Genomic DNA, 23,421 nt, shown 5'->3' on the forward strand with positions numbered 1-23,421 from the left:
AGAACAACAGGTAATATCTAAATTGTGCCTAAAAGATGAGGCGTTTGCAGAAAGAATTATGCTTTTGCAATGCATAATCAAGGAATTCTACTATCAGTTGTGTCACTGCAAACAGGTAGATTTAATTTGATGGTGAGAAACAAGTAATTAACAAATTGATCATATATACACATTGTACAGACCTATTGCAGCATCTACAGTCACATGGAATTGGGGTTGGCATATTTGTAGCAGTTAAAATCCAGACAGAAAAGTTGTTGTGATTTTTTTTGGCAAATTCGTGAAAGAATTTTTAAGGAGAATCACCAAAAATGACAAGTCCGACATGGGTTGCCATACATCTGGATTTTCCTGGACATTTTAGCAATTTCTGCCTGGACACTACTTCTGACTGCAGTATTCCGGATAGGTCCAGCAAATTCCAGACATATGGCAACCCCAATATATGCAGTATATATGACTTTTGTAACATTTTATTTGTACTTCAGCATCAGATGAAATATATCAGGGTATAGTTTCTTTGAAGCATCCAGACCCCATAAAAAATCAGAATGCTGCCATTCAGGAATATACTTATGGAAAACCAAATTAGAGATTCGAGGAAGCAACAGCTGAATGTCCTTTCTATTTGACATAATATCATGTCCGGCATACCACACAGCACTTGGCACAAACATGTCTTCGATTTGATAGAATGGAGGAGTGGTCTGTGGATGAAAATATCAGAATGATTAAAATGAGCTTCACCTACCAATCTTAGATTTTTACATTTTCTTGACCTCCCGATGGTTCAAATGCAGTAGAATCAAAATTATGGGGAAATGGTTCCTTGAGCATTAGTTTGACTTATGTGTGAAGGCTGACTGGCTTGAGGGGACTTCCAGGTCAGCGCCATCGGCTAATGGCGGATTCCCTCCGAGAGAGAGAGAGAGAGAGAGAGAGAGAGAGAGAGAGAAATGGTCAAGTTCAGTCAAAGGCAAGTATGGGGTTGCGGAACTCATCTTGCTTTCAGGTCGAGGGAGCTGGCATTTGCCACAGACAGCTTTCTGGGTCATGTGGTCAGCATGACTAAATAGCTTCTGGTGCAACAGAACATCACAACAGGAACCAGAGCACACAGAAACACCCATTTACCTTCCCGCCGCAGTGGTACCTATTTATCTACTTGCACTGGAGTGCTTTTGAACTGTTAGTTTGACAAGAGCTGGGACAGAGCAACGGGAGTTCACCCCATTACACGGATTCGAACCGCCAACCTTTTGATCAGCAAGGCCAAGAGGCTCAGTGGTTTAGACCACAGCGCCACCCACATCCTACACATGTATATACACATATGGACACACACGAACACATACCGTATTTTTCGCCCTATAGGACGCACTTTTCCCCTCCAAAAATGAAGGGGAAATGTGTGTGCGTCCTATGGGGCGAATGCAGGCTTTCGCTGAAGCCTGGAGAGCGAGAGGGTTGCGCAGAGCTGACTCCAGTCCCGGGGCGAGCGCAGCCATCTGGAGCCGGGCGTGAAGTCGCGCCCACCTCCCAATGGCTGCGCAGAGCTGCCTGCATTCCGAAGCCTGGGGAGACCAGCACGACTTACCGCTGGCCTCCCTAGGCTTGCGGATAGCAGGCTGTTCTCGGGGCTGGGATTGGGGGAAGCTCGGGCTTCCCCCGCGCCAGCCCCGCGCCTGGGGGGGAAATAATTTTTTTTCTTTATTTCCCCCCAAAAAAACTAGGTGCGTCCTATGGGACGGTGCGCCCTATGGGGCGAAAAATACAGTACATTCTGAGCATGAGCAGCTTTCCATTCAAAAAAAGCACTTGAAAAATAGAACCATCTAGACTAAAAGAAAGAACTGAGTTTGCTTCTGCTGATCTAGGGCTAAACATATTTACTTCCCATGCTGGCTGAGGTGCTGAAGTCAGGCTGGTTTGTCACTGCCAGTGCTATCTGGTGCTCTTTAGGTGATCATTTGGGCTATGGAATCCGGGACCTCAGCCATGTGTCCAGGCATGGCTGCACAAGGACTGGTGGGAAGCATAAAGGATTTGCCAGGAGAGGTATGGGATCTAGGTTTACAATGTTGGTATCGATCTGTCTTGAGAGACAATGGAGTCCAACCACTGCATTAGCAGTGCCAAAGTGCACCTTTAGCGCCCCCCCAACCCGCAAAGGAACCCAATAACGGGCTCCGGAGCGAAGAGGGGGAAGTGGCACGGTGCTGAGAGTCAACTGCTTCTTCCGTGGAGCGAAGCCGCACAGCCATTGCCGGAGAGCACTGCCTTTTTCCTAGGACAATTTGGCTTCTAAAACAATCACCTGTGAGTACTTAAATTTCGGACAATTTAGAAATAAGGACTTGCATGCAGAAAGGAAAATTGGACTTAAAAGTTTATTTCAATTTGGCACTGAAACGGGAAGGTCTAAACAGGAAGTCAGCCTTCCGTTTCTTTGTAGATAGATTAAAGCAAAGACATGGCAAACTAGAGCTCAGAAAATCGCTTGTAAAGGATTAACTTTCATCATTTAAGATTGTTGAACCCCCTTCGGAAGCAGGAGAAGAGGGGGGATTTTTTCCAGACTGTTTAAACCTGCAGAAGTGAGTCTAAAGTAAAGTAACTTTCCACCATCTTGATCCTGGAGCGGGGTGTCAAGACTGATCTTTTTTGAAGCTCATAGACCAGAGACAAACGTTTTTGACAGATAGCTAAAAGAAGAGAAACATAGTGATTCCATTGTTCCGCTTCGCATTCTAAAGGAACAAATATTGACAAAATATCTGAAAAAGGAAACTTTGTTGTTAGATTTGTCTTTAAAAGAAAAGAACGAATAGAAGGTTTTTCCCCTAGAGGGAGCCTGTGAAACTGTAACTAATTCTGAATCGGGGAGCTTGCAGGTGTTACAGATTACGATCGTGGGAATAGACTTCTGACCTTGCAGGACAATGTATTCAGAAGCTCTGCTGTGTGCTCTCTGTAAAACAAGTGCCCTACTGGAACAGCTACATGAGAAGACGGACTTGATGACTGATGCGATCAAAAACTTTGAACAGGCAGTGGGAAATTATATGGAGCCCACTCAGGAATTAAATCAGGAGTGTGCCCTGACAGAACAGATGAGGGAAGAGGATGAGATGGAGGGAGTTGTGGCCCAGCAGGAACATGAGCTCTTGGATTTGACAAATGAACTTGGAAAAAGCCAGATCTGGAAAGATAAAGTTTGGTTTGGAAATGGGGAGTTGGATAGATCCCCCCTATGCAGGGATGTTTGGACTTTTCAAGTCTGGCAATGGGCCGTGAGATGTTTGGGGTTGTGGGGACTCTTAATTTTGGAGAGACTTTGAAACATGTTCTTAAATACCTCATGGAGTTTAGTGTGGTCTATGGAAAAGGGGCTGATTTGTCGAGAAGGGTCAAAAACATTGCTAAGCTGGAGCTCCCACGAGTGAAAGGAGCAGGAGACAAAGGAAAATACAGTTACAAATATGAAGAAGAGCTGCGGAAGGGACATGGAAGGGACTTAAGGGCCTCAGATATAAGATTACCAGGTTAATGCGCTAGATTGATGAGATAAAAAGGACTGACAAAACCCGGGACCAGGAGGAAGAGACGCTGGATGAAGATTGGATTGTTCTTTTATTTCTTCTTTTATTATTAGGATTGTTTTATAAAATTGATGATTGTTAGAAAAATGTTGGAACGAAATTATTTGGCTTTAGCAAAACTGTTTAAAGAATTATGTAAGAATATTATGGTTATGAGAAGTTGGTAAAAATAAGATTTAAGTTTTAGGCTTTAAGGTTTTTTATAGCAAGATAAGATTAAAATAGATTAAGGTAATGTAATAACAGAATATTATGAAATATGGAAAGGATTTGCTGCGACAATTAATAACTAGGATACAAAAAAGGGAGGAGGAGGAGGTCAAAGAAAGAAGGTAATGACAGTTAAGGATTTGAGAATATTGGATTTGTTTTTAAATGTTTGTGGTATATTTTTGTCTTTTGATCGTGTTGTGCTATTTTTTGATTTTGATTTTTATTAATTTGTATTGTTTGATGTGGTTTGTTTTTTCTTTGTTTTTTCTTTCTCTTTTTCTACCTTGTTTTCTTTTGTAATTCTATTTTTTTAAAAAAAATAAATATCATTTAAAAAAAAAAAAAAAAGCAGTGCCAAAGTGACCTCCCTGGGGTGCAGGCCTGGGCAGTGGGTATGGGGATCCTGGGCTGCCCAGACAACAAAATCATCCTCTCGTCCTCACTGATGTGGTCCAAAGGAAGCAGAGCAATGCATTTGACACCAGCTTGGCTGCAGAAGTTGCTGGAAGGAGGCATACAAGGCCCCACCCAACCATCACTGGATTTGTGCAGAGTTTACTCCTAAAACTTTTCTTTTCTTTTTGGGGTGACCCACTAAGTTCAATGAGAGTTAGTCCCAAATAAATATGCAACTTTAGCACATTGAAATCCATGACAAATCCCAATCACAACCCTTATAATTACCGTATTGTATATAGCTTTGTTCTTACTGCCATAGTCAAAATATTTCAGTTCTTTTGATTTAAAAACCTATAAAAGAAGGGGGAAAGTACTGAATTTTCAAATTTTTAATGCTGTCATATTTATAAAGTACACATAGATTAAAAATTGGCAATAAGAATTGTCAGAACCCTATCCCCAATCCCTACACAATAATAATAATAGTAAATAATAATAATAATAATAATAATAATAATAATAATAATAATAATAATAATAATAATAATAATAATGTGATGTAATATGGTATGGTAAAGGTAAAAAAGGTAAAGGACCCCGGGACGGTTAAGTCCAGTCAAAGGTGACTATGGGGTTGTAGGGCTCATCTTGCTTTCAGGCCGGGTCATGTGGCCATCATGACTAAACCGCTACTGGAGCACAGAGGACCGTGACGAGTGCCAGAGCGCATGAAAATGCCGTTTACCTTCCTGCTGCTATTTATCTACTTGCACTGGCAAATATGGTATAATATGATTATAGTCAACAAAGATCTTGCTATAAATTTCAAGCAATCAAAATATTTTAACTATTTTGTTGTGAATTTCTTTGTACAAATAATGAGCACAACCAGTCAAGGCAGTCTGATTAATTTAGGTGTGGTTTCGTAAGAATATATTATTGTTTTATCTTGAAACAACCTTTTCATATTTATCTGTTTTTAATAATACTATCTGTTTTTCCAATATTTTGCACACTTTGCAAATTACTAAGTATATATATCATATATCACAAGTAACTGGACAACTACACCAGCAATAACCCAGAGCAACAAAGCTCCTGTGAGTGGCAGCTTGTTAGTTACTATTTACTGCTACATTGTTTTTGATTTTATGTAACTTTCCTGTCACCTTCTGAAAATTAAAAAAAGAAAACCCCTAAATATTCACACACATTAAGCATTCATTTGTACATCAAATGAACTCTGAATTTTGAAATAAGGAAAAATATGCATTGAACCCCACCTGGGCCAAATGGATCATGTTTTTTACAGAAGCAAAATCGGGAACAATTCCAGCATATACATCAGCTCGACTCTGGATTGGAGAGAAACAATAAGAATGTAAATATCTTTTAAAAGCATCTCTTAATATTCTCAGGAAGGAAATGGATGAATTGCACTAGCAAAAACATCACCAGCATCAGAGCAATACAACATGCATATATCTTGAGAAAAGTAAAGGGTTATTACATAGGAAAACATCCTTCTCAGGTAAGATGTGGTTGTGAGTTTCGTGCCAATTTGCATTTTTTAATTTTATACAATTTTAAGCATCTGTGACAAATAAATATGGGACACCTTTGCCCAGTATCTGCTTAACAGTGCCTAAAAGGATCCCCTCCCCATCATTTTTATTTGCATTTTTAATACAAAGGCAGAAAAGAAAAACCCACATCTCCTCCCGTCCACATCCCAGTTGTACAACTTTCATATCAATCTCAACATACAACTAAATATCTGGTGACTTCCCTTCCACCTTTTTCCTGATTTCCTAATTTTCTATTAAATCCCGTACTCCCCATTTTAAATCTTAGGATGTCTACCTCTGTTAAATTGTATTAACTTCTATTCTGCTGGATTTACTCAAGACCTGCTTAGAATCATAGAGTTGGAAGAGACCACAAGGGCCATCGAGTCCAACCCCCTGCCAAGCAGGAAACACCATCAGAGCACTCCTGACATATGGTTGTCAAGCCTCTGCTTAAAGACCTCCAAAGAAGGACACTCCACCACACTCCTTGGCAGCAAATTCCACTGTCGAACAGCTCTTACTGTCAGGAAGTTCTTCCTAATGTTTAGGTGGAATCTTCTTTCTTGTAGTTTGGATCCACTGCTCCGTGTCTGCTTCTCTGGAGCAGCAGAAAACAACCTTTCTCCCTCCTCTATGTGACATCCTTTTATATATTTGAACATGACAGCCATTGCCGGAGAGCGCTGCCTTTTTCCTGGGACAATTTGGCATCTAAAATAACCAACCGTGAGTACTGGAACACTAAATATTCGGATTTTAAACAAGAGCTGGCGAAATAAAAGGAATTTGGACTTTAAAAAATTTACCCTAATTCGGTACTGAAACGGAAAGGGCTAAACAGGAAGTCACCTTCCGTTTTCTTGTAGTTATAACAAAGCAAAGACAACACAAACTAGAGCCTTAAAAATTACTTTTAAATGATTGACTTTCAGCATTTAAAATTGTGGAACCCCCCTTCGGAAGCAGGAGAAGTAGGGGGTCTTTTTATTGAGTTGTTTAAACCTGCAGAAATAAAGCTAAAGTAAAGTACTTTTCCACCGTCCTGACCCTGGAGCGGGGTGTCAGACTCGATGATTGAAGCTCATTGACCAGAAATAAATGCTTTGACAGATAGTTAAAAGGAGAGAAACATTTTGACTCCATTGTTTCCTTTCGGCTTTTAAAAGAACTAATATGGACAAAACATCCTAAAAAAGAAACTTTGTTGCTATTGTTTTCAAGGAAAAGAACAATCAGAAGTTTTCCCCCCTTAGAGGGGAATGGTGAAATTGTAACTAAATCCTGGGAACTTGCAGCTGTCACTGATTACAACTGTGGGAAAGGATTTTGTGACCTTGCAGGACAATGCCTTCAGAAGCACTGTTGGGTGCTTTCTGTAAAATAAATGCCCTATTGGATCAGTTAAGCCAGAAGATGGTTTTTATGACTAATGCTGCCAGAACCTTTGATCAGGTAGTGGAAAAGTATATGGAGCCCACTCAGGAACCAAAACAGGAGTGTGCCATGACAGAACAACAGAAAGAAGAGGACTTTGCTGAATCTGGGGTGCCAGGGATGGAGGGACTTTTGGCCCATCAGGGAAATGAGCCTTTGGATTTGATAAATGAACTTGGAAAAAAACCAGATTTGGAAAGACAAAGTTTGGATTGACTTGGAAATGGGGGGTTGGACTGACCCCCCTATGCAGGGATGTTTGGACTTTCCAAGTCTGGCAATGGGCCGCCAGAGGTTTGGAGCTGTTGGGACTTCCAATTTTGGAGGGAATTTGAAACAAGTTTTAAAATACCACGTGGAGCTTAGTCTGGACTATGAGAAAGGGGCTGATTTTTTGAAAAGGGTCAAAAACACTACTAAGCTGGAGTTCCCACGAGTGAAAGGAAAATATGAAGAAGAGCTCCAGAAGGGACATGGAAGAGATTTGAAGGCCTTGGATGTAAGAGCACCAGGTTAATGTGCCAGAATAATGAGATAAAAAGGACTGACAATCCCGGGACCGGGGGGAGGGGACGCTGGAAGAAGATTGAAGAAGAAGAAGAAGAAGAGTTTGGATTTGATATCCCGCCTTTCACTCCCTTTAAGGAGTCTCAAAGCGGCTAACATTCTCCTTTCCTTTCCTCCCCCACAACAAACACTCTGTGAGGTCAGTGGGGCTGAGAGACTTCAAAGAAGTGTGACTGGCCCAAGGTCACCCAGCAGCTGCATGTGGAGGAGCGGAGACGCGAACCCGGTTCCCCAGATTATGAGTCTACCGCTCTTAACCACTACACCACACTGGCTCTGTTTTGTTTTTATTCTCTTTTTTTCTATTACCAGAAATGTTTTATGAATGTTGGAAAAATGTTGAAATGAAATTACTTGGCTCTTGCAAAAATGTTTAAAGAATCAGGTAAAAAGGTAATGGTTATGAGAAGTTGGTAAAAATAAGATTTAAGTTTTAAGGTTTAAGGTTTTTTATAAGATAAGATGATAATAGAGTAAGGTAATGTAATGACAGAATATTATGAATTATGGAAAGGATTTGCTGTGACAATTATTAATCAAGATACAAGAGAAGGGAGGAGGAGGAGGTCATGGAAAGAAGGTAATGAAAATGGATAATTTGAAAATGATGGTTTATTTTTTCTTCTTTTGTTTTTGTTTTTTCTCTTTGTAATTTTGTTTTTTATCTTTGTAATTTTAAAAAACTCTTTTTTCAATACATATCATATATATATATATATATATATATATATATATATATATATATATGCTTTCGTAGATTTTCACGGGTACAGGAATGCAGGTTTTGGTGTCTTCGGGTGTCTTCCCGTGTAAGAGTTGGGGTGTCTAGGCGACGTTTCGACGAGGTATTTATAGGAACTCAAACACGGAGATCCTGCTCTGTTCCAGTAACAAGAAGCCGAAAGCACCAGCCTGAAGATGACGAGTGAGACCTCGTCGAAACGTCGCCTAGACACCCCAACTCTTACACGGGAAGACACCCGAAGACACCAAAACCTGCATATATATATATATATATACAAAGATTCTTCTAATTTCCTCTCAATTCTAGCTGCAACATGTACAGACTTGGACACTCAATTGCACATTTAGGACTCCAATGCTATACATGCATAATTTGAATCATGTACTATTGAACTCAATAGTCATGCTTTGGATTGCATGGTTAATTTATCTTTATCTATTAGAATAAAATATATTGCTGTTGGGTGGACTGGAGTATGGTGTTTTGTCAATATATTTAGCAAAATAAAGAGTCATCATACCACGTTTAAGTTATTTGGATTGCATCCACTGGTCAGGAAAATAATTTGAATACAAATATCATCTATTACGGGATAACTGCACAGCTTGGCATTCAGTCTTTTCTGTTTGTTACTAAAACCAACAAATTCTTTCTTCCCCCATATCAGCTGTAAAATAAACACACAGAGCGATCTTGGTAAGTCTCTTTAGGTTTAATTTCCTAAGGAAGTACCAGGTATTCAAGCAAGACCCAAGGCATTGACTTAACTTAAAGGTTTTATTGAGGCTTCAGCAACAGACTGGGGAAAACATGGAAATGGGTCTGATTTATACACATTTCAGTGTCCCCTGCCCCTCGGCAATACCAGGTATCACCCAAGGCAGTGATTAAACTTAAAGGTTTTATTGGGGGAAATATGGAAACGGGTCTGATTTATATACACTTCACACACACACCCCGCAATAGCCGCCTAGTGCATGATTGGCTGCTTTGTGCCAGGCAGCGAATCACAATGCAGACCTCAAAAGTCTGGCCTGCATAGTGATGCGGACTCAAGCTCTGAGAAGGAGACACCAAGGAACATACATAAAAATTTCCATGACCACCCCTCTCCCAAAGCTTGAGGAATGAAGGGCTCATATCACTGAACAGGTTATACACACAATAAAAACCTATGAGAAATACCAACTCTGATAAATCCATCAGGAAGATTGAAAAATAGCGCCGCAGGTCCACTGGTGTCCACAAATGTGTAGGTAGGAGCCAAAGCCATGAAGAGCTTGACTTTCTGAGCAACCTGTGGCCTGAGTGAAAAGCCAATTAAACCTGCCAAAGAGAAAGACTTCCAGAATTCAGCAGCTATTCCAGATATACCATAGCCGATATGCACACTGAGTCTTTTGGTCCCTCATACTGGGGAATTGCCTTATCATAATAAAAGAGTACATTCATATGATCAGGGCCTCAGTACAGGTGACTGAAGTTAGGGCTGAGAAAGACTACTGTCGGATACTTAGGAAAGCTGCTGCCAGTCAGTGTTGACAATGCTGAACTACATGAACCAATGGTCTGACTTGGTACTACAGATCTCTGTAGTCCTATATACTTATCTGGAACCAGCTGGCAAAAAGTCTCAAAGCCGATTTTAAAAAAAAGTGCTCTTAAATCCCTTGCTTGTTGTTGCTTCAATCTGAATTATTAGATTTCAACTATATCTGTATTTTGAATTTTTGATAGTAAGAAGGCTTTTAAAAAGGGACATGGGCAGTAAATAAATTCCATTCATTTCACATTACTTACCAAGCATCCCACCCTGAGACTGACCGATAAAATACAACCCTTCTTGCTTTGTTTTCTGCAGGATAAAAGTTATTGTTGCTGGAATATCATATATCGCAATTTCATGGAAGCTGTAAGACATTACACGAACAAAATGCATGTGATATTTTTTCCACTTACTCTCATGTTGCATTAAGAGATCACACTATTAGAAATCTGCATGGACTCATGCCCCAAATAATGAGGTGAACTAGGGTGATTTGAGCTGTGATCTCCCATTCCTAAATGGGATTATGCCTTTGAAAACATGTTAACAGAGTCCCCGACCTGCACCACTTAGTGATTATTGTAATCAAATTTTATGTACATTGTAAAAATAAGTAAGTAAGTGATTCCCAGTGTCTCTGTTGCCTATTGCTCAATATCCCAAAAACTAAAGCATTGCACCAACAAGCACAAAACAACCACTCTGCAGTGCCACAAATCCAACTTAATGGTGTAAAATTGGAAAATGTCAATCACTTTTCCTACCTGGGCAGTTGTCTTTCAGAAGTGCTGAGACTGATGCTGAAATCCAGCATCGCCTAAGCTCTGTGAGTGCAGCTATCTCTTGACTGAAGCACAAAGTGTTTGATGACAAGGGCATTCACAGGGAAACCAAAATGCTTTTTATAAAGCTATTATACTACCAATTTTACTGTACATATGTAAAACATGGACACCATCTCCAACTTTTCGAAAGATTCCATTAACAGTGTCTCCAAAAAATATTGCGTGGACAGGCGGAGTCCCCAGATCCCGAGCGGTTCCCCCCCCCCCCCGTCATGTGGAATAACGACTCAAGACAACGTGCTATGGGATTAAATTGGCCACAACTTTATTAAATTTCAAATGTGGGTAGACCTTGGCTCAGGCATTGGGCGTTCTCCCTCCCCAGTCCCCAGCCAGGGACCTAGGGAGCTTCAGGGTTATCCAGTGTGGAGGGGGGGATGGGCCGGCTCTGGAGAACATATGTTCAAGCAGAGATAGCCGCCCCCGTTACGCCGCCACTGCAGGGGAGAGCAATGATGACCTTTCGGCGTATGGTCAAAGCCTCCCTTCAGAAACCCCTTTAACGGGGAAGATGGACTAAAGGATTCCGCCCAAGGCCTGATACCGCCAAAGTTGTGACGTTTTGCTACGGGAAAGGCGAAACCTGCCAATGCAGGGAAATTCCTTTCCGGCCCTTTAACAGCGACCTTAACGTAGCAGCGCCCGCATACCTTTGAAGAAAAGTTAACCTGCAAAACCTATGAAGAAAAGTTAACCTGCAAAAGAAGACATTAACTGAGGGTGGGTAGGGTGGGAGAAGCTCTGGAGCCAAGTGAGGATTCCCAGGTAAGATCCTCCCTCTATTGTGTGGGCAGGTAATCCCTCCCCTACCTGGCCTGGTCTCCTTGGCAACGCTTCCCCCAGGTGGGATTGGACAACTGACTGAGGTAGGCAGAGACCTCCAGGTATCCCACCTGAGGGAAGGCAAAGCCAAGTCTATGCTGATGGGGCCACTCCAGATCTAGGGGCTGCATGCGTCCACGCAAAGGGTGCCCCCCATTTTAAGCGGGGAGCGGTCATTCCACATCAGGTGGGAAAACAGGCAAATTAATGTCAGTGTACTGGAAGAAGCAAAGATCACCAGTGTTAAAGCAATGATTCTTCAACATCAGCTTTGTTGGACTGGTCATCTTGTTCAGATGCCTGATTATCATCTTCCAAAGCAACTACTCTCTTCCTAACTTAAGAATGGAAAACGAAATACTGGTGGACAACAAAAGAGGTTTAAAAATGATCTCAAGGCAAATCTAAAAAAATGTAGCATAACCACCGATAACTGGGAAACTCTGGCCCGTGAGTGCTCCAATTGCAGAAAAGCATTTACGAAAGGTATCATGGAATTCAAAGAAGCACGAACTCATGGCAAAAAGGAGAAACCAGCTAAGAGGAAGGCACATTCGGCAAACCCTCACTGTGATCAACTCCCACCCAGAAACTCACTGGAAGGACCTCACCTGAAGCTGAGACTCCAATAATTTGGCCACCTCGTGAGAAGAGAAGACTCCCTGGAAAAGACGCTGATGTTGGGAAAGATTGAGGGCACAAGGAGAAGGGGACGACAGAGGACAAGATGGCTGGACAGTGTTCTCAAAGCTACCAACATGAGTTTGACCAAACTGCGGGAGGCAGCGGAAGACTAGAGTGCCTGGCGTGCTCTGGTCCATGGGGTCATGAAGAATCAGACATGACTAAATGACTAAACAACAAAAAATCCAAACTAGATGTTCCCAGAGAATAGACAACAGAAACTAGGCTTTGCCTGACCAGATAGAGGCACAGCTGGGCCACCTGGTGAAAGGCACTCTGTAGCACCATGGCCACCTGAACCTCAAGCAACTGCAAAGGATTCAGAAGTACCGCCATGCTATGTGCCCACTTCTTCAGAATGGGTATAACCCCATCAAGAGCAGTCTAGGAAACCACCCACTCCCAGTGCCTCCTTGGTTTAATTAAACACATTGTTGTCCACCCACCCAGCTCCCCTTTGACATCTTTGTATTGTTTCAGGTGGGCCTAGCCCCAGGCAATCTAGGGCTTTATCTACACATTCCCAGAAAATTCCAGATTGGCTTGATTCAGTTCAGGACCTAAGATTTGTCCAGAGAGAATGCACAGACCTAGTTATGATCTCAGAGCCCCACAAATTCAGTCTTCATGAATATAGAGAAAGTCATGCATTTTGACATGTTGATGTTGGCTCTAAAAGTAATAAGAAAGGGAACCACAATCCACCATGTCCCATCTTTGGGAAGTCTTTCTAGGAGTGAACTTCTGACACAACACTAGGGAAAAAAAGATATATTGGCAGCAGTTGTACTTCAGAGACAGTAATCATTGCAATTGTCTCAACTATCCAAGCTACAAGTTGTCCCTTTATACCTGAAATTCCAAAATTCTTCTTGGTCAATTGACAGGGTCTTGTGTCTTCTAGACCAGCTGGTCCCTCTAGTACTTATTATCCAAACATCATAGCCAGCATCTGCTAGAGCAAATCCCAGGCTATTGTTGGGAGGATTTGCAATCCAGGTCCTACCTTCACTCAAAATACCATGTACTAGTAAAACAACTGGCCTAGGATCTGGGGGGAAACAAGAAAAAGGGCATTAGAAAATATTGTAGTCAATCTATCTTTGAGGTAGTTTCTGTTCAGTTCATCAACATAGTACAATTAAATCACCATTTATGCACACACAATAGTTTGGTTCATGTTTGGTTAAGAGTTCAGTTCAAATTACCCTTGGCATTTTTTCTTAGCTTTCAGAAGGTTAGAAGCTGGTGTGCTGATATAAAAAATATAGTTAAGAAGACTAAGATCACATCAAAACACATACAGTGGGATGTGACTTATTGTCTTCAACAATTCCAAACCCAGAAACTATGGTAATTCTGAGCATTTATATGCACACATTTGTTTTCTCTGGGCTGTGTGGAATCCTGCCAGTACTTTTCCTTAAAAAAACCCTATAAAGCCCAGTTACATTCCAAAATTACCTGTCTTCCCAGAACTGTGCATTCCATAAGGAATTCTGTTTGCTTGCAAGTAGTAGCCATCCTCTGTCAGGATTTCATGCTCTTCATTGGGGTATCCCCAATATTGGATTATTTCATTCTGCAAGAACAAAGAAATTCTCAGCAAATTGAGACCTTTATTCTAAATCTAGATGTGCTACATGGGATTTTAGTAACAATGGTGCTGAGGAGAAGAGAAAAAAATCCTGGATCCTGCCTTCCTCCCCTTCTGGCTGTAATGAACAAAAGCAACCAGAAGGGGCTAGCAATACACCATGTATTAAGCATTAAACAGAACATGTCATTTGGCCTTGGGGTCAGCTAAATCCGTCCATTATAATCCATCAAGCCTCTTTGGGGTAACTAAGGCAGGCCTGGAAATCCTTCTGTGAAAAGCAAATGCTTTGGAATATCAGTCAAAAGAAATTTGTACAAATTATTTTGTCCTAGCAATAGCCTGTTGTTTCCAAATGCATCCGAACAAGCAACTCACAATAGTCATAAATTCTTGCGGATTCAAGTGCCGTTTCCTTAGGAATTCTTCTGACTCTGTTTTCTGTTGGAATAAGAAGACCACTGCCCAAAACAGCCACATCGCTGACCTGTGTAAAACAATATCTGTTGTTTTAAATGCCTTAGCAAAGATGGGAAGTGCCCTGGGCAGGGAGCGCAATTTTAGTTCGGGTGATGCTGTGCAGGGAAGAAATAATGTATCTCTTCTGAAAATATTAGTCACTGAGATGGATAGTTTATGGGGAAATACTGAAAAAAGATCTGTCCCATGAGGAAAAGTCATGACTATCTTGGAAATAAGGCTAAGCAGGCTCAATTCTAACCCACAATGAAACCATACACTGGTGGGAAAGAATAAGCAAGTACGGTATTCCAAAACATATGACATTTGTGTTTGTTATACCTGTTTTTAAATTTGCTTTAAAAAAATTTTTTGGTTTTTTTTGCTTTTTAGATGTTTTTTACTGTTTTTTAATGTTTTAAGCATTTTTTAATATTGTATTTTCCTTATGGAGGAAGGGCAGACTACAAATGCAATTCAGAAAGTAAGGTATAAATAATTCTGTACACATTTATGCAATTTGTGATTCCCCCACAGTTCTGTGCCAGCAGATTTTGTGCAAATAGCCTTAATTTCTACTGGATGATTGGGTTGTACTTTATGATAGTAATGTCTAACTTTGTTAAATGCAAGCTATTAAAATGTAAGGCCAAGGTATGTCGCCAGAAAATAAATGAAAAAGATACAGGGAAGAAAAGATTTTTGCTTACCTGTTCCTGTTCAGCAATAGCAACCACATCTCTAATGCACACTGAAGAAGACTTAGTTTGTAATAAACTGAAGAGCTTAAGATCACTTTCATCAGCTACTGTATAATTATGCAAAACATGTCTTTCTGGGTGCATTGTTAATTATGGAACAGATGCAGAGTAAGCAAAACAGTTATGAGAAAAGAATTATCACATACTATCATATGCCTTGTGGCAAGGCAAGGCAGTACGAAGAAGAAGAAGAAGAAGAAGAAGAAGAAGAAGAAGAAGAAGAAGAAGAATTTTTTTAAAAAAATATTTATATCCTGCCCTCCCCAGCCAAAGCCGGGCTCAGAGCGGCTAACAACAGTAAAATGATACAACATTCTAAAATCATTTCATTATAAAATCAGTTCAAAGCATTGAAATGTACATTATACTTCCTTGCATATTTTTAAAAATATAACTCACCTGGAGATTTATGCTTATATTAAGTGGTATATAAACTTTATGTCTACATTTTTTTTTGTCCTGTGTGTGTTGTCGTCATTATTTTGTATCCACTTAAGTTGTACCTGAGCCTCGAGTGACAGCAAAGGATCCAGGAGTACCCTCAAGCTACAAACCTGCTCCTTCAAAGGAAGTGTAACCCCATCAAGAGCAGACAATCTCCCACCCATCTTCCTGCACCCACTAACAGTGCCTCAGTCTTATCTGGTTTGAGTTTCAGTTTGTTGGCTCTCATTCAGTCCATTACCGAGGCAAGACACTGGTCCAGCACTTCCACTGCCCATAGGCGCCGACTCCATGGGGCTTGAGGGTGCCCGAGCCCCCTCAAAAATTCGTTTGGGGGGGCTCAGCCCCCCCAATAATCTCGGGCGGCGGTGGGCGCGTCCGCGGCTTTTATAGGGCGCCCGGCGCGCACCAGCTCGATAACGGGCACCGGCGCGGCGGGGGGCGCCGGGCCGGGGGAGGAGGGCGGCCGGCCTGTCTCCTTGGCAACCCCATTGAGCAGCGCCGGCTCCCCCGGGAGGGCCATCCCCCCGCGCCGCCGATCGCCAACACCGCCGACGCTGTGGCTGCCCGAGCCCGAGCCTGAGCCTGAGCCCGACCCGGAGCCCGAGCCCGAGCCCGAGCCTGAGCCCGACCCGGAGCCCGAGCCTGAGCCCGAGCCCAAGCCCGTCAGTCAGTCAGGAAGGAAGGAGAAATGGGGAGGGAGACGAGGGAGGAAAATTGCGCGCAGGGTGAAGAAAGGAGAAGGGCGAACGAGACGAGCTTCCAACCCAAAAAAGGGCTGGAAGACTGGGAGGATGAAGGATCGGGAAAGAAAGCGACGCCTTCCCCGCCCGCGACGTCGCCCGCTTGTCATTGGCAGCGCAGCGGGCGCCCAGAGGGGCTGGGCACCGGCGCAGGGCCGCTCCGCAGCCGCGGAGGACAGCTGCGCGGCTAGCAAGGTGTGCCGCGTAGAGCGCGGCCCTTGTGTGGCCCGGTGGCCAGGCAAGCTTGGGCGGGGACCCCCATGCAAATCTAAGACGGGAGAAGAGGGCAGAGCAAAGGGGGTCCCTTCCCCAACCTCCGGCTCTGAGACTTCCCTGAGCCCCAGAAAAGCGAAAGGATTTTCTCTTCTTCTTTTTTTATAAATATTTTATTAAGGTTTCAAATACAAAGTTAGAAACATACACTGAAGAAAAAAGTAAAAGAACAAGAAAAAGAAAAAAAGAAAAAGAAGAAAAGAAAACCAACCATTCAACACATTTTTTATATAACTAACTGGACTTCCTCGCATCTCCCTTACCCTGCATTCTTTATAATAAAGATATCAGCAAATTATTACCTTGTTTCGTACCTTATTTTGTACTTTTCAAATACTATACCTCTAAATTTAACATACTTTTCATCAGTTACTTATATCTTAAATTAAACATAGTATTACCTTAGATTTTGACCTTTTCTTACTTAAAATATAATTTCCTGTTTCCCAAATCTAATTGCTGAAGCTATAGTTTCCGAATCGTGTAAATTTTTAACATTCATACAACTTATATTGTTTTTGTAAATAGTCCTTAAATTTTTCCCAGTCCTCTTCCGTTGTTTCTTCTCCCAAATCTCGGATTCTGCCAGTCATTTCAGCCAGTTCCATGTAGTCCATCAATTGCGTCTGCCACTCTTCCAGTGTGGGCAAATCTTGTGTCTTCCAATGTTTTGCAATAAGTAGTCTTGCTGCTGTAGTCGCATACATAAAGAAAGTTCTATCCTTCTTTAACACTTTCTGGCCAACAATGCCCAAGAGGAAGGCCTCTGGTTTCTTGGGAAAGGTATACTTAAATACCTTTTTTAACTCATTATAGATCATTTCCCAGAAGGCCTTCACTTTTGGACAAGTCCACCAGAGGTGAAAGAATGTCCCTTCAGCCTCCTTACATTTCCAACATTTATTATCAGACAGGTGATATATTTTTGCAAGCTTGACTGGGGTCATGTACCACCTATAAATCATTTTCATAATATTTTCCTTCAAGGCATTACATGCCGTGAATTTCATTCCGGTGGTCCATAACCTTTCCCAGTCCTCAAACATGATGTTATACCCAATATCCTGAGCCCATTTTATCATGGCTGATTTGACTGTCTCATCCTGAGTGATTTTCTCTTCAACCTGCCCTCCATCCTCTTGCAGAAAACTCTTTGTCTGCCCTGCCCGTATCTCGTTTTTGCTTTTTAATTCCACACACGCACCCTTCGGACTTCGTGGCAATCGGGCGCGCGGGTGCGTTTCCTAAGAGAGTGAGGACCCCCGCCTCCTCCCCACCTGCTCCCTCGCCAGCCAGCCAGCCGCGCGCCCTAGCCGGAGAGCCCCGGCCGTCCCCGTCGTGCAATCGGCTGGATCTCCCTTCAGCAGGCCGTGCTCACAACTCGGCCCAGGGACCCCCAGCAGCGGATCTCCGGCTCAGCTGAAGAATCCGGCAACAAGCCCCCTCCTCCCCAATCGCTCCGCCGAAATACGCTCCAAAACCCCCCAGATAGGCCGCCGGCCGCCAAGTCTAGTGGCGCCCTGAGCGAGGGTCTCTCCCCAACACCGCCACCTCGAACTGCGTTCTCCCGGCTACCCGAGCGAACCAGCGGCAGGACCCCGGTATGGGCCCCCCCAATATTTTTTATAAGTCGGCGCCCCTGCCACTGCCTCACTTGCAGATGTAAAGGGGAAATAGAGCTGAGTGTCATCAGCATACTGCTGACAACATACTTCAAACCTCCGGATAACCCCACCCAGCGGTTTCATGTAGTTGTTAAACAACGTAGGGGATAAGACTGAGTCTTGTAGAACCCCACATTGAAGGTTCCATGGGGCTGAAAAGCATTCCCCAAGCAACACCCTCTGGGAACGACCAAGTAGGACTGGAACCACCGCAAAGGGGTGCCATGCACCCTTAGTTCGGTGGTTGATGTTGGTTGATGGACATGGAATGTAAACCTCAACACTTGAACCGAAGTTGCTCAGAATGATGCTCCTGCCTTATAATGGATGGTCTGCTAAATCCATCCATTATAATCTATCAAGCCCTCTTTGGGGTAACTCAGGCAGGCCTGGAAATCCTTCTGTGAAAAGCAAATGCTTTGGAATATCACTTAAAAGAAATATGTACAAATCATAATAACCTGTTGTTTTCAAATGCATCTGAACAAGCAACTCACAATAGTCATGAATTCTTGGGGATTCAAGTGCCGTTTCCTTAGGAATTCTTCTGACTCTGTTGTCTGTTGGTTTAAGCACACCACTGCCCAAAACAGCCACATCGCTGACCTGTGTAAAACAATATCTGTTGTTTCAAACTCCTTAGCAAAGATGGGAAGTCTGTTTTAGAATGATTCTAGATGTGCTGAGGGCAGTGAGTGCAATTTTAGTTCTGATGGTGGTGTGCAGGGAAGAAATAATGGATTATTATCTCTCTTCTGAAAATATTAGTCACTGAGATGGATGCTTTGTGGGGAAACACTGAAAAAAGATCTGCCTCACGAGGAAAAGTCAGGGCTATCTCTGAAATAAGGGTAAGCATGCTGGATTCTGAGGGAAGCAGCTTCCTGGTCACTGAAAAAATAATATCCATTTTCGCTAGACATGGCATTCTTGAGGTGATTTAGACAGATAATGGCCTCAGTTTGCACCTCATGCATAAGAACTTTCCCATAGTATGTGAGTTCCTTCACATCACTTCAAGGCCCAAATAGCTTCAATTAAGTGGCTTCATGTAAGATGGAGCACAAAAAAGTGCAAGATTAAGGTAGTGGCTGTGGTAAATTATAGGGCATCTCCCATTGAACATGAAGAATGTCTTGCTGAGCTATTGCTTTGTGCAAGGATTACTTGAACAAGGTTGCCCAACTTACTGGACGCTGAAAGAACAACTACACTTCCAGAAAGACTCCATGAAGTATAAATAAAATTTGAAAGAATCCTGTGTAAAATTATAATAATTGCAAGAATTTTGTTTTTGTGTATGAACTTGTAAAATAATAATATTTTATTTATATATTTATTTATTTATATATATATTTATTTAGAGCTGGGCTGCAAGGAACAAGGACTGAAAAGTTGTGGCCAGAGCAGAATGAGAAACTGTAGAAGCTGGATCATGTTGACGGTACAGTGGTGCCCCGCAAGATGAATGCCTCGCAAGACGGAAAACTCGCTAGACGAAAGAGTTTTCCGTTTTGGAGGTGCTTCGCAAAACGAATTTCCTATGGGCTTGCTTCGCAAGACGACAATGTCTTGCGAGTTCCTGCTAGTTTTTTTCCTCCCCCCCCCCCTTTTTCTAAGCCGCTAAGCCGCTTATCAGCTGATCCGATCAGCAGATAAGTCGCTAAAAGCCGCTAATCCTTCAATGGGCTTGCTTCGCAAGACGAAAAAACCGCTAGATGAAGAGAATCACAGAACGGATTCTTTTCGTCTTGCGAGGCACCACTGTATTTTTAAAAGCAAAATTAAACATTTGTTATTAGCTTGCAACTGTTTCCAGCTTTCTTCCCTAATACGAGGAACAGCACTTATGCAACCCACTGCACAGCGAACCCCCCTCCACAAACCTGAGCTCTCTCAGAGCCCCCATCATGAATGAACAAACTGTCCAACATTGAAACATACACACATACCTCTCAACACCGAGCTCCTTTCCCACACCCGCTGCCCCACAATGAAACCAAGCTAGAATTTCAAAACATAAGACATTCTTGTTGGTCATACCTGTTTTTAAATTAGTTTTAAAAAAATCTTTAGATGTTTTTAACAGTTTTAAATGTTTTAAACATTTTTTAAAATCATGTTTTCCTTATGGAGGAAGGGCAGGCTACAAATGCCATTCAGAAAGTAATGTATAAATAATTCTGTACACATTTATGCAGTTTGTGATTTCCCCACAGCTGAATCAGTTCTGTGCCAGCAGCCTTAATTTCTACTGGGCTGTAGGCTGTACTTTATGATAGCAACGTCTAACTTTGTTAAATGCAAGCTATTAAAATGTAAGACCAAGGTATGTCACCAGAAAATAAATGAAAAAGATATGGGGAAGAAAAGATTTTTGCTTACCTGTTCCTGTTCATCAATAGCAACCACATCTCTAATACACACTGAAGAAGACTTAGGTTGTAATAAACTGAAGAGAATAAGATCACTTTCATCAGCTACTGTATAATGATGCAAAACGTGTCTTTCTGGGTGCATTGTTAATTATGGAGCAGAAGCAAGCAAAATGGTTATGATAAAATTATCATGATGTACCCATCATATGCCTAGTGGCAAGGTAAGTCTGTAAAAAACATTTAAATGTAGATTACACTTCCTTGCATTTTTTTTTTTTAAAAATATAACCTTCCTGGAGATTTAAATCCACCTGGTATATAAATTGTATTTCTACATTTTTATTTTATTTTTTCGTCCTGTGTGCATCGTCATCATCATTATTTTGTATCCATGTAAGTTGTACACAGATTAACCCATGGAAATGAACAGGGCTAAGTTATTCATGTCTACTCTGAGTACAACTAACATGGATTCAGTCTATAAATAATAACTTCTTCTTCTTGTTGTTGTTGTTGCTGCTATTTTTTGTGCTCCAAGAGCGATTGAGTGACATGCTGGCACCAAATGAGCTACTTTTCATTCCAGCTCAGACCTCCAATGTGTGTGTTTGTGTGTGTGCAGCTGCAGTTCAATAATTATTTTATTGACTGCATTTACTTGGGAAGTGGGGGTGGGGGAGGTTATGGTCAGAGCAGAGAGGAGGACAGCGGCAAGCTGAAGCACCTGCTATCTCACTCCTAATCTTCATCACCCATTATTTCCCAGCTCCTTTCTTCTTCTGGTGTGTGTTCAGTTTCAAATCACCATGGTCCTGGTTCCTTACTCTCTTCCTATTCTCCCTCTCTGTAAACCACTTGGAGTGGCTCATCTAGTTCAGATGGATGTAAAAATTGTGATACAGTGGTGCCTCGCAAGACGAAAAGAATCCGTTCTGTGATTCTCTTCGTCTAGCGGTTTTTTCGTCTTGCGAAGCAAGCCCATTGACAGATTAGCGGATTAGCGCTATTAGCGCTATTAGCGGCTTTTAGTGGCTTATCGGCTTATCGGATCAGCAGATAAGCGGCTTAGCGGCTTAGAAAAAGGGGGGGAACCCCGCAGGAACTTGCAAGACATTTTCGTCTTGCGAAGCAAGATAATAGGAGATTCGTTTTGCGAAGCACCTCCAAAACGGAAAACTCTTTCGTCTAGTGAGTTTTCCGTCTTGCGAGGCATTCGTCTTGCGGGGCACCACTGTATTTGATTGAATATTAGACATAGATTTTGATTTTTTTCTAACTGTCCCAATGTGCTGGTCCCGGGGGGGAAATAAGATTAGATTGTCAATAGCCCCTACTGAATGTTGGTTGCCAAGGTAACCAGAGTTACAGTGTGATAGTTCGAATGTTTTGCAGCACCCCAGGGAAACTGATACCAGTGGGGAGTTGTGTATCTTTACATACTATGACCTGTAACCTTTCTTGTATGTAGAAGGATGTTTTCAAGTTTTATGACATTTGTGTGCTGTGTTTGAAACTGCTATATAAGTTTTGTTCTAATGTGCCTTGTGGCAGTCTTTCCTAACCAGCACTTCTGCTGAACAACTATTTAGCAAAGGTGTCCTATTGCAATAACTTTAATAAACTGGGTTCCTGCTGGATCTGTTGGGTTTGCTGTTATTCTTTTGTTCCATGTTTTTATTTAAAAACATAACAAACCTGGGTAACAAACAAATGGTGTAGAAGTCAATTCATACCACAGGATGAATAATGACCTTGTTTACACAGTCATTCACAATATGATTTTGCCCTTTTAACCAAGCAGTATTTACTGGTGTTTTATTGATATTGCTAATTCTCCTTTAGGCATGATTATACTGATTTAATTATGTTTTGTATATTGTATGCCACCTTGATGTACTTTTATGAATACTTTTATAACTATTTCAACAATTAAATGATATTGCCCAGCAATGAACCAACTAGTTACATGAAGTCACCTTCTTATTTAGTTTGTTAATTCCTTGCATCATTTTGATTATGGTATATGAAAACATTGTGGGCGATTTTAAAGAACAAGACTGGGTGATAACAATCATTTCCAGTTGTTCAAGAGGTTTGGGTTTGATTTTTTTAGATAAATGAAGCATGAAGGAAGTAAGAGTTCTGCAGCTGCTGCTGCTGCTCCTGAAACATCCTAAGGACTATATTCTTTATACTTTTTAATGTTATAATATAGACAGTCTTATTCCTTGGTTTCTGAATCTCAGTCAGAGAAGGTCTGCAACTTGTGCTAATTGTTGCTGGACTACATTTCCTGTGATCCCTGACCATTGGCCATGCTGATTGGGGCTGATGTCCAACAGTCAGAGTTGGGCCACAGGCTGCTCACCCCTGGAATATAGCCTGTGGCCCACTTGGAAGTATCCTGGGCTCTGAATGATAACACCAAAGTTGCAGGTTCGATGACACAGCTACATATTCCAGCACTGTAGAAAGTTGGACTAGACGATCCTCAGGGTCCCTTCCTTCCAACTGTACAATTCTATATATCCCACCTTTCTTCAAGGAAATCTAAGGCAGCATGGATTGGCAGCAGGGTAGGGCGGTCAAATCAGTCTCAAATGCAGTGATTAATCAAGCTTGCTTGGCAGCCTTTTATTTTAAGTGAATTTTTAGTGGGGGTTAACTGAAGTTC

The 23,421-nt window shown here is 41.9% G+C and overlaps 1 protein-coding gene across 3 annotated transcripts in view; it reads right to left on the reverse strand.

Annotated features, from left to right (window-relative positions):
• LOC308584738 (lipase member M-like) overlaps positions 1-20,812 on the reverse strand; it is a 37,381-nt gene extending 16,569 nt beyond the window's left edge. Inside the window, exons 1-10 of one of the 3 annotated variants that reach the window (XM_081189751.1) lie at positions 20,755-20,812; positions 18,867-18,975; positions 13,893-14,010; positions 13,281-13,479; positions 10,332-10,441; positions 9,721-9,857; positions 9,134-9,198; positions 5,498-5,567; positions 4,500-4,565; positions 139-707 (exon numbers count right to left, since the gene is read on the reverse strand). In XM_081189751.1, the coding sequence (XP_081045877.1) occupies positions 474-707; positions 4,500-4,565; positions 5,498-5,567; positions 9,134-9,198; positions 9,721-9,857; positions 10,332-10,441; positions 13,281-13,479; positions 13,893-14,010; positions 18,867-18,975; positions 20,755-20,783 (1,137 nt within the window). In that variant the 5' untranslated portion in view covers positions 20,784-20,812 and the 3' untranslated portion in view covers positions 139-473. Of the gene's footprint in view, positions 1-138; positions 708-4,499; positions 4,566-5,497; positions 5,570-9,051; positions 9,199-9,720; positions 9,858-10,331; positions 10,442-13,280; positions 13,480-13,892; positions 14,011-18,866; positions 18,976-20,754 lie in introns of those variants that run through there. The other 2 variants (XM_081189750.1, XM_081189752.1) reach the window with 2 other exon arrangements.
• Positions 20,813-23,421: the final 2,609 nt, after the last annotated feature.

Source organism: Podarcis bocagei (genome assembly GCF_964188305.1).
Source record: "Podarcis bocagei genome assembly, chromosome: 4".
Lineage (NCBI taxonomy): Eukaryota > Metazoa > Chordata > Lepidosauria > Squamata > Lacertidae > Podarcis > Podarcis bocagei.